The 11,596-nt window shown below is 53.7% G+C and overlaps 1 protein-coding gene across 3 annotated transcripts in view; it reads left to right on the forward strand.

The window, feature by feature from the left end:
- The first annotated feature begins 2,930 nt into the window (after positions 1 to 2,930).
- CDK18 (cyclin dependent kinase 18) overlaps positions 2,931 to 11,596 on the forward strand; it is a 29,161-nt gene continuing 20,495 nt past the window's right edge. Inside the window, exon 1 of one of the 3 annotated variants that reach the window (XM_032288966.1) lies at positions 2,931 to 3,174. Coding sequence is in view for 2 of the 3 variants with exons in the window: in XM_032288967.1 (XP_032144858.1) it covers positions 10,850 to 11,050 (201 nt within the window). In the remaining variant the exon portion in view is untranslated. Of the gene's footprint in view, positions 3,175 to 10,699; positions 11,051 to 11,596 lie in introns of those variants that run through there. The other 2 variants (XM_032288967.1, XM_032288965.1) reach the window with 2 other exon arrangements.

An 11,596-nucleotide genomic window follows, 5' to 3' on the forward strand; every position in this document is an offset into this window, starting at 1 on the left:
GCAGGTGGCTGGCTCTACATCATTTCAGCTATCATCTCTCCTCTGTGGATCTGTCCAAATTCTCTTGGGTAGAGTTAAGGGCTTCCTCCGCTGCTCAGCCCCTATTGCCTTGGTAGGTGACTGTTGCTCTGCATATCTTTCTCCCTCTGAACAGTGAGCAGCATGAGAATAGGTGCACAGACCTAAACTCATTTATCCAGTGCAAGGATCCAGTATAGTCCTTGTCACACAGCAGGTGCTCAATAAATGTTTGTTGAATGGATGAATGATGGTCATTTGCTATCAAGTTCTCCATTACAAGCCAAGCCCTATGCCAGGCCTTTAGCATACATTACCCTAATATGCACAACAACTATACAAGATTAATTTTAGCAACTTTGTTCTACAGAGGGCCTCAGACAGGTTAGGTCACTTGCCCAAGGTCACAGAGCAACATAAGGAGGTGCTGGGAATCAAGGCCCACCTAAGAAGCTCCAAGGCCCCACTCAGCCTATCCCATCAGTGCTTCCAGTCTTGACACTCTTGGCTCCCTTATCTTCTAGAACCCAATAGTCACAAGGTTCTATGACCCTGTCTCCTACCTATCTCTCAAATCAGTTCCCTCCTCTCCTCCCTGCTGCCATTGTGTGGTCTGAGCTCATTCTCTGCTTAGCTTCTGGGCTGGGGCACTGTCAGGCTGCTTGGTGCCAGGGGGCTGCCCACTGAGCTCATTCTCATTTGCCACTAGGATCAGCCTCCAAATTGGGGGTCTTCAGGACCCAGCACCTGCCCACCTGTACGGTGTCACCTCCACCCCAGACTTTAAGCTCTGGCCTCATCTAACTGTGGGTCCATATTCTCTCACCCCTGTGCAGAGCACAAGGGTTTACCCCTCCTGGAAAAACAGTAAAACCCTTCCTCCCCTCCTTTGTCCCCTTATCCTGTAACCCTCAGCTCAAGCAGAACACCTCCTCCCAGACATCCATCACACTAAGCTCCTTACTATAGCATCCTAGCTGTTTGCTTCCCTGCCCCATTACACCATGAACTTCTTGAGGCCAGGGACTGGTTTTATTTATCTTTTGTGCCCAGAGCCCTGGCGATCATTTGGCATATGAGAGATGTTGAGCCAAACGCAGTGGCTCACGCCTGTAATCCCAGTATTTAGGAAAGCTGAGGTGGGAGGATCGCGAGGTCAAGAGATCAAGACCAGCCTGGCCAACATAGTGAAACCCTATTTCTACTAAAAATACAAAAATTAGCTGGGCGTGGTGGCACAACCCTGTAGTCCCAGCTACTTGGGAGGCTGAGGCAGGAGAATCGCTTGAACCCAGGAGACGGAGGTTGCAGTGAGCCGAGATTGCACTACTGCAGTCCAGCCTGGCAAAAGAGCAAGACTCCATCTCAAAAAAAAAAAAAAGGGGGGGAGGGGGTTAAGAAAGTGTTTGTTGAGACCTCTTGAATCTAACCCCCTAGTTCCTTGGAACTCTGCCCTTTGGCCCTATTCTCTCTAATCAATAGTTAACATTAGTAAACAGTTCCTTAGCCACAGCCCTTCTCCCCTTCCCTCCCTGCCCCTTTCCCACCTCCTCATGGCCTCCTGCTCCCCAGTCTTCCCACTGCACACTGGACTATGCAGCCAGGTCGGTTGCTGCACAACTAAAGGCTCTGGATCCACACACCTGACAACACTTGGGCAGTTTTGTTTTTAGGAAGTGCTTGTGCCCAGGAAATGTGCATGCCCTGGCAGAGAAAACAGAGGTAAAAAAGAGTCGGGAGGCCCTCTGTGAGAGGTCAACTACCCACAGGTCACTTTTGTGCATGGGCCCAGTGTCTTCCTTCATTCTCCTGTCCCCAGCTGAGAGCGGGACCTCAGGCCCTGTCTTCCAGGAGGAAATTGTTCTATTCTCAACAACTCATGGCCTCCAGGGAAAGAGTTTGGGTGGAAGCGCAAGCGTGCTGTGGAGCACCCCCTCCTAAGACCTTCCTTGTTGGGGCCCTCAGACTGTAGCAGCCAAGCCCACTGGGAGGGCAGGGAAACCAGACCTCCGTGATTAGGTGCCATAGGGCTGAGGCACACCTCCTCTCCTCACAGCCTTCAGGAAGAAGCAGAGATGAGAGCGGCCCGGGGCCACTGTGCCCTTCACCCTGCACCAACCCCCACCCCCCACCCCGATTTTTGTTTTGTTTTCTTGATCCTTGAAGTCAGATGATGTGGGTGGAATCGCCATTGGCCTGAGTGCTAACCAATCATGGCTCGCCATTAACTCTTGTGGCACTTTGGGCCAGTTCAACTGCTTGGCTTGGCCTCAGTTTCCCCTTCTGTAAAATGAGAGTGCAACTATCTGAACTAGCCATTCTGTAACGCTTATTGGATGATTCTCGATTGTCCTGTGGGGGCTAATTCCAAAAGGATATGTTGAATTATCCTTTGGGGAGGTAAATGGGAATGATGGCTGGTAACAAGGGCTTCATTCAGGTCCTGGAGAGGTGGGAACTTTGTCTGGAAAGGTAAATGACAAGTTCCACTGGATAGGGTAGAAGGGGAGGCCGAGGGCTACTACTGTCAAAAAATGACCACCAAATTCTGTCCGCGTACTTTTGCTTCTAGGGCGCTAGGTACTGGGAGGTACCTAGGAGAGGTAGGAGCACTGCTTTTGGAGCTAGGCAGGCACTCTCAGTGAACCACCCCTCGCGCTTTGGTGTCCTGGGGCGATCCAGTCCAGCAGGCCTCCTCGCCTAGCTAAGGCTCTCAGGGCCGGCCTTAGAAACGAAACAGGAAGAGGCACTTGGACCCTGGTTCCCAGAGTGGGAGAAAGGGGTGGGCACCCGGGCAGAGGGAGCCCTGGGGATTGGCAGCAGCTGTGGGCAGGGCGGGAGGGCCGGGGGCGGAGTCAACTTGTACATGTGAAAAACTCTGGCGGGGGCCGGGCATTTTCCTTCCTCCTCCTCCTCCTCCTCCTCCCTCCTCTTCCCCACCTTCCTCCACTCCCTCCCTTCCCCTCCCCTTCCACCTCCTCCGCGGCCAGCTCAGGTTGCAGCTTCTCTGGGGACCCGCTCACCTTCCGGAGCAGGGGAAGCTGCCCCTTGCCCGGGCGGGGACCCCAGCAGGGCGTAGGGCACGGCGCCCAACCCCGCGGCACCCCGGCAGTTGCGGGCGGGAGCGGGCGCACCGCGGCCCCCAGGACACGCGCGGTGAGTCCCGCGGGGCGGTGCGCCCGGGAGGAAGGGGGAGGTCGAAGGGGGGCACCGCGGCGCCGGGTTTACGGAGCAAAGGTAAGCGGAACGGCTCTTAAAGGCGCAGTTTGCTTTTGCCCTGGGGCGAGAGGTTGGAGGGAAATACTGGAGCGGCGAGGGGAGAGCAGAGATCACGAGGCGTGTACTGTGTTGTGTGTTGGGGTGTCGGGGGTGCCCTGAAAAGGCCACTCCTAAGTTCCAGGTTCTTGAGAGGGAGAGCTATTTTGCAGTCTCCGACCCCGCGACCCCCCGCCCCCAGGGAGTCTCCAGCTGGGATCACTCTGGCCCCTGGGCTCTCATCTGAACCCTACAAAGCAAAGTTTTCCACCCAGTTCCGAACCGGGTACTTTCTAACCGTCCTTCATTCTGGGATGGGCAAGGGTCAGGAGTCTCCAGGGACAAGAGGGCCCGAGAGTGTGAGGCCACATCGCCGCCTGGAAGGGCTTCCTGGGCTCTGGTGAACTTTCCAGAGCAGCAGGCAGGGGTGGGAGGCCCGAGCCCTGGGAAGAACGTGGAAGGACACGTGAAGCCCTGCAGGTCCCAGGTGTGGGGGAGGCGGGGGTCTGGGGAATGCCGCCTCTTCTCTCTTTCAACCCCGAAAGACCAAAGGGCAGTGCCCCCCTCCAGCCCTCATCGGCAGGCAACAGAGGGTTAATGCAGCAGTGGGAAGTGGGGGCGGTGACCTGTTGGCCTAAGGAGATGTGCCTTGAGGATTCTGCTGTAGTCGAGGGAGACCATCAGGAATCTGAAATCCAAAATCGGGCCTGGGCTGGAGGCCTCTGTTTTCTCCCTTTGGGGAGGGGGGGCGGGGATTCCCTGGAGGCGTCTGCAGACCTTGTGCTGGGAGGGAGTTGGCTGCAGAGACAGTGAGGGGTTTTCTGCGCCGCAGGGTCAGCACCCTCCTAGGCACCAGCGGCCTCTCTTCCTTCTCTCTGGGCACCTCCCGGCAGTCGGAGTGGAGGACTGATGCTGCGGGGTGGGAGGGCCACTCCCTGGAACCTCTTCTGCGCTGCCCGCTGCTGTCTCCCCTTCCTCCCCAACCCCAGCCCAGCCCTCCGCAGTTCCCCAACTCTGGCCTGGGCCCTGTGACTCACTCACACCACCGGCTTGCCTCTCCTGTGTCAGCACCCGGTGAGCATGTTCGCGTGGCATTCCCCACCCGGGCATGGGCACGCAGCACATTCCTGGACACTGGCCTGAGAGGATGCCTGGAGTGCCTGGTGGACTGGCACGTCCTCAGAGGTCCCCTGCCTTTAGCCTGGCCTTGGGAGGGGACTGTGAAAATGGTGCTGAGGGTCGGTGGCTCCAGGTCTGGGTTTGCATCCTGAAGGCGTTCCAGAGAGAGGGTCACCTTGCCACAGCAGCAAAGCTGCTGTCTCGGGTTACCCTGTCCCAGCCACCTCCTGTGCAGCTGAGGAGCCTGTGGGGCTGACCTCCCCTACCCTTCATCTGGGGTGAACCTGACCATTAGGTTCCCAGGACTCTCCCCATACCCTGCCAGAATGGAAGAAGCTCTCCACATGTGCCAGAAGTTCTTTCCAAACTTACTGGGGGGTCCCAGAGGCAGAGTACACTTCATAAGTTATATCCAATTTCTAAATGCCTCAGTGGGCACCATTTGTTGAATATGTACTGTGTGCCAAGCAGTGTGTCACAACGTTATGAAGTAGGGTATTGTTATCATGCCCATTCTACAGGTGAAGAAACGGAGCCTCTGAGAGACCAACTTTCCCGAGGTCACACAGAAGTGGGATCCAGCCCACTTCCTTCTGACCCTAAGCTCCTGCTCTCAACCCCTGCCCCATTGTGGGGATGTTCTGCCCCACTTTGGGGTTCTCTGGTCTGCATTCGTCCTCAGGAGGAGGAAGAATGGGGTGGTGCTCCAAGTGTTGAGGCTCCCATCTGTCTGTCCTGCAGCAAGCAGAGCCAGGCTCCTCCACGGAGCACAGAAGAGAGGGCACCAGATCTGAAGAGCAAATAGGTTCCTGGTCTGAGATCTCATGGGATCAGGCTGCCAGTCCTGCAAACCCCTGCTTGAGTCTAGAGGAGACGGAGATGCCTTTCAGGCTGCATTTGCTTCCACTGCAGACTCGGACTCTGTCTTCTGCCTACCTGGGCCTTCCTACACTTGGGAATGCGTCCCATGCTGTAAGGCAGAGTCTGGCTTGACTCTCCCCAGTGCCCACCCTAACCAAGCCTCTACTTCCTAGGATCACCCTGTTGGGACTTTTGTCTGGCATCTCCATCTACCTGTCCTCTGGTTCCTTCTTTTCTTCTCTAACTGAGCTTGAGACCTAAAGGGGAGGGCAAACCTCTGGCCTTGGTGGAATCCAGCTCCAGCATTTGGTAGCTATGTGACTTCCCCTCCCCAGCACACTCGCGAGCTTCTCTTAGCATCAGCTCCCTCATCTGTAAAATGAGGATCATAATAGAGAGGGCTGTTATAAGATTTAAATGAAAGAATGCACAGTGCCTGGTATGCAGCAGAGACCAAATAACTGGTAGCTCTAGTGGCTGGCGGTGCTTGTTTGGAAAGGAAATTTCCTTGTGATTGCACAATGGCTGATCTAGAGACCGAGGTAGATTTTACCAGCCCCATCAGGCCAAGCCCTTAGATAGACAGAATCTTTACTGCTCTTCCAGGTGGGGGAGGAGGGCTCTGTGTACGAGAATAGTCGTGGTGGTAGAGCGATGGGTGGATGGAAATTTTCCAGGAGGAGCCAGGAATGGTTTTTTTATTTTTTTATTTTTTTGAGACGGTGTCTTGCACTGTTGCCCAGGCTGGAGTGCAATGGCACAGTCTCTGCTCACTGCAGCCTCTGCCTCCTGGTTTCAAGGAATTCTCCTGCCTCAGCCTCCTGAGTAGCTGGGCTTACAGGCGCCTACCACCACGCCCAACTGATTTTTGTATTTTTAGTAGAGATGGGGTTTCATCAGGCTGGTCTTGAACTCCTGACCTCGTGATCTGCCCACCTCAGCCTCTCAAAGTGCTGGGATTATAAGTGTGAGCCACTGCGCCTGGCCTAAGGGGGCCAGGAATCTGCGCTGTGGGGGTCTTACCTTCTGGCAGGTATGATTGAGTCAGGCTGGAGCTGGAGAGGCAGCAGCCTCCTGCTCTGAGGGGCCTCTGGCAGCGCCTTTTTTCCCTGGGGTAGGAGGACCCTCCCCTGATACTTATGTTCTGCTCTGTTGTCCAGAATGAGTGGCTGGCCTGGTTCCAGGCCCACCTGATTAGCCCACCTTTGGGAAGAAGTCACATTTCTCTTCCTTGACCCTGTGTCCCACCAGAACCCCTCTGTCTCCTTTCCTGGACTTTTCACCTTTGCCCTCCAGGTGTTCCCTGCTGAGTGGGCACTTTCCCACATCCAGCGGGTAGGAGTAGACCAAGGTTAATCTTGTCCTGGCTCCCACAGCTGCTTACACACACACACGTGCATGCACACCCACACACAGGCTGGGGCCACCACTCAGGCCAAGGATCTGGGACCCAGGATCACTACAGAGCTGGTAGCTGAGCCTGGCTGGAGCTGGCCAGTGGTTCAGTGGCAAGTCTGGAAGAAGGAAAGCCGTGGGCGCATCTCCGCCAGACCTCCTGTCTGAAAGAGAGCCCGTCTGCTCCTAGAATCTCCACAGCTACATCTGCAGAGGAGGAGGGGTAGTGAGGCAAGTGTGAGGTTTGGTTTTAAACTGAAAAGGGAGGAGGGCGGATTGCTTGAGCCCAAGAGTTCAAAACCAGACTGGGCAACAAGGCAAGACCCCATCTCTACAAAAAAATACAAAAATTAGCCAGGTGTGGTGGCATGCGCCTGTAGTCCCAGCTACTGGGGAGGCTGAGAGGGGAGGACCTCGTGAGCCTAGGAGGTTGAGGCTGTAGTGATCCATGATTGTGTTACTGCACTCCAGCCTGGCCAACAGAACGAGAACTTGTCTCCTGCAAAAAAAAAAAAAAAAAAAAAAAAAAATTGAAAAGCATCTTGGGCTGGGTATGGTGGCTCATATCTGTAATCCTAGCACTTTGGGAGGCCGAGGTAGGTGGATCACTTAAGGCCAGGAGTTGGAGAACAGCCTGGCCAACATGATAAAACCACATCTCTATTAAAAATACAAAATCAGCTGGGCATGGTGGCATGTGCCTGTAATCCCAGCTACTCGGGAGGCTGAGGTAGGAGGATTGCTTGAACCCTGGAGGTGGAAGTTGCAGTGAGCCGAGGTCTCACTATTGCACTTCAGCCTGGGTGGGGGAAAAATAAAGGTGGTCTTGAAGCAAAGTTCCCTGACAGCGTGAGTAACCCTGGTGAGATCATACACCCTGCTCTGGGAGACATGGGCCAGAACTTTTGAAAGGACAATGGTGAGATCCTCTTTCTCGATAATGATCCCAGTCTGTGAGCCTCCCTACCCCATACCATTAAGTAAAAGTCTTCCCTAGAGATGATAGGGTGGGAGTAGACAAGATGACCCAATAATTGCTGGCTGATGCACTCATGATTATTCATATGTTGAGTGTGTGTCTCCTGCCTACCATGGGTGGAGGCAGTTTGTGGACTTTGGGGTTAGTTCAAATCCTGCCTCCTCCACTCAGTAACAGGTTGCCTCAGGTTAACTCATTTGCTCACCCAGGTTTCAGGTTCCTCGTTTATAAAATGGGAGGATAATATTATTATCTCACGTGCTCGCGAGGACTCCAGCGAGATAATGTCCACCGAGCAGCTCTTTCCTTACCTGATGTCATTATCGAGGGGCGGTAGCAGAGTTAATGGGCTACATTTAGTAGCTCCCAGTGCCTTTGGCCCCACTTGATATTTTTTCTGAAGTCTGGGTCCCTGCAAACGTTAGGGCTCAGGCCCCAGATTGGGAAGAGAACTTTATTCTTAAAATGTTTCAGGCCAGGCATGGAGGCTCACGCCTGTAACCCCACACTTTGGAAGGCCCAGGTGGCTGATCACCTGAGGTCAGGAGTTTGAGACAGCCTGGCCAACATGGTGAAACCCAGTCTCTACTAAAAATACAAAAATTAGCCAGGCGTGGTGGCAGGCGCCTGTAATCCCAGCTACTCCAGAGGCTGAGGCAGGAGAATTGCTTGAACCCAAGAGACAGAGGTTGCAGTGAACCGAGATTGCACCATTACACTCCAGCCTAGGTGACAGAATGAGACTCCATCTCAAAAAAAAAATAAAACTTTTTTTTACCCTCCATCACTCTGAACACCGTTCTACATCTTATCATTATTGAGGGAAGACAGCTCCAGAAGAATTCCTGCCCTCACACCTTGCTTCCCTAAAGAAGCCTGCCGTTTTCTGCCTGGGGAGTCTCCTCAGGAACCAGACCTTCTTCTCTTCTCAGTGAAGAGCCCAGCGTGACCAGCCCAGGGGGGCACAAGGCTGTCCGTCCCACATCCTGGCAGGACCCACTGCCTGGAAGTAGGTGGGTGGTAGGTGTTTTGCTAGAGGGCATCACTCTAGACAGAAGCAGTGCCAGTTCCCAACTCTGCCTGCAGCATGGGATGAGGCCAGGAAAGGGGTCACAGAGACCCTCCCTGATCCTGCCATGGAGCCCAGCTGGCATAATCCCCTGCAGTGGCTGGGCTGGGTGCCACATTCTGTGTGGGTACCAAACCTGACATGGCTCCTTCCCCAAGGAAGGTGGCCCTTGGGTAGGCTGCAACTTTCTTGGCTGTGGTGCCCAATAAAGGGGGTGCCCATGCAGTCCCTTCCAACCCTGCACAGTCAGAAGCCCACAGTGTAGTCCCAGCTCTGCCCTGTCATCCTCAGTGGCCTCAGGCAGATCGCTCACCTTTCTGTGTCTTGCCTTCTTTGGCTAAAACATGAGGGCACAGACCAGGAGATTTCCAAAGCCCGCTGAGGCTGCTGGTCTGAGGTTCCGACTTCTGCCAGTCCTGCTAACGAGGCTAGTCGTGTGCTGGTGCCCCAGGAGGGGCTCAGCTTTCTCTTCCTCCAAACTTCAGAGCCAGGGGCTTCCCTCAGCTGATGTCCGGGTACGTGGTCCCTGCCATGCTCAAATGGGCAAGGAAATCCTGGAAGGCCTCACCCCTGTCAATTAGGAGGAGAACAAGTACCTGGCAAAGAAATGCATGCTGGATTCAAACACTACATAGGCCCTAGATGCTCAAGGCCAGGGGTTAGCAAACCATGGCTCTCGGCCAAGTCCTGCTTGTTTTAGTATGGCCCATGAGCTAAGACTGGTTTTTACATTTTAAGAGGTCGGCAAAAAGTCAAAAGAAGAAAATAACATGTTGTGACCCTTAAACATTTTATAAAATTCAAACATTAGTGTTCATAGTAAAGTTTTACTGGTGCAAAGCCAAACTCATTCATTTACATCTTGCCCGTGGGTGCTTTTGTGCTACAAAGGCAGAGTTGCAGAGTTGCAACAGAAAAGATGGCCCGCAAAGCCTAAAATAGTGGCTGTCTGGCCTCTTACAGAAAAAGCTTGCTGACCCCTGCTCAAGAATCAGAGTTCTCTCCAGGCCTTGCACTAAACCATTCCAGGACCTCAATCTAAAAGTACTTTCTTTTCATTTAAAAAGAAGTGTTGATCTTTTCTTCTTATGTAAGCAATAAATGTTCATTATGGAAATATTAAAAGATGCAGATAAGTAAAAAGACATTAAAATCACCCATAATTCTACCACCCAGGGATAACTACTGTGGTGTTTTGACTTACTGCCTTCTGGGTTATCTCACAGTATGCTGTGTTTATATATGCATGCCTGTGGCACATGTGTATATCCTGCATATGTACAGGGTTTTTTAGTCTTTTTTTTTTTTTGAGATGGAGTCTTACTCTGTCACCCAAGCTGGAGTACACTGGGGTGATCTCGGCTCACTGCAACCTCCACCTCCTGGGTTCAAGCAATTCTCCCGCCTCAGCCTTCTGAGTAGCTGGGACTACAGGCGCGTGCCACCACACCCGGCTAATTTTTTGTATTTTTAGTAGAGATGGGGTTTCACCATGTTAGTCAGGATGGTCTTGATCTCCTGACCTTGTGATCCTTCTGCCTTGGCTTCCCAAAGTGTTGGGATTATAGGCGTGAACCACTGCGCCGGGTGACATACAGCTTTTTACAAACTGTACCCATCTGTCCTCTTCACTTATAAACACATCTTGGCTGGGTGGGGTGGCTCACACCTGTAATCCTAGCACTTTGGGAGCCTGAGGTGAGCGGATTGCCTGAGGTCAGAGTTCAAGACCAGCCTGGGCAACATGGCGAAACCCTGTCTCTATTAAAATACAAAAAATTAGCCAGGCGTGGCGTCGTGCGCCTGTAGTCCCAGCTACTCGGGAGGCTGAGGTAGGAGAACTGCGTGAACCCAGGAGGCAGAGGTTGCAGTAAGCCAGGATAGCGCCACTGCACTCCAGCGTGGATGACAGAGGGAGACACCATCTCCAAAATACTTAAAAAATACATACACACACACACACACACACACACACACACACACACACACAAACACACAAACATCTCAAACTGAACCCTTTGGGGGACACCCAGGCAGGGGGCCCAGCAGGCAGCTGAACCCAAGCATCTAGAGCGGCTCAGGGGCTTGGTGGAGCTAGGGCTACAGATCTGGAGTCATCAGCACATGGGTGGTGGTTTCCCCTTCAGGAGGGGATGAGGTCACCCAGGAAGCATGCCCAGAGGGGAAGAGCAAAGGGCCAAAGAGGGAATTGTGGGAGTGTTGACATTCAAGGGACAGGTAGAGGAAGTGAGTCTACCAGACCCAGGAGGGAAGAAGAAGTAGGAAGAGACCCAGGAGGCCAAGGGAGTGGAATCGGAGACCCAGGGCCCAGGACCGTGCCTGGCGTGGAGCAGGTAGTTGTGAAATGAGTGAGTGATTTTGAGGGGGCTGAGTCCTGGTGAGTGAGTAACACTGATAAGGGACATTTAGAGAACTGTTGAACAACTACAAGATGTTTAGAGGCTCCCTGGGGGAGGCCATACAGGCCAAAGAGGCCTCCTGGGCCCAGCCTGGCGGGAGGGAGGCCATGCGGAGTGTGAGGAGGGAGGGGCGGGGCAATCCAGGCACCAGAAGCTGGGAGCTGGTCAGAGGATCCCAGTGGAGTTCTTGGCGGTGACATGAAGCCACTCGTTTAAGCCCGTCTCTCGGATTGGAACGAGGAAGGTCAGAGATGGGCGGCCAGAGGCTCCTGTCAGAATGTGGGCACTGGGCGGCATGGGCCAGCCTGGTGGGGTAGAGTATAAATAGGAATATGGTTTAGAGATGCTGGGAAATCCTCCCCGTCCCCTCCCTCCTCATGAGACTGAGAGGTCCCCAGGGATGCCAGGCTCAAAGGCCCCTGCCGTTCTGTTGCCAAAATTGGGCATGGAGAGAAACCCAGAGACAGGACTGGAGGTCCC

The sequence above is a fragment of the Sapajus apella genome, unplaced genomic scaffold, assembly GCF_009761245.1.
Source record: "Sapajus apella isolate SASKATOON/1434 unplaced genomic scaffold, GSC_monkey_1.0 scaffold22, whole genome shotgun sequence".
Lineage (NCBI taxonomy): Eukaryota > Metazoa > Chordata > Mammalia > Primates > Cebidae > Sapajus > Sapajus apella.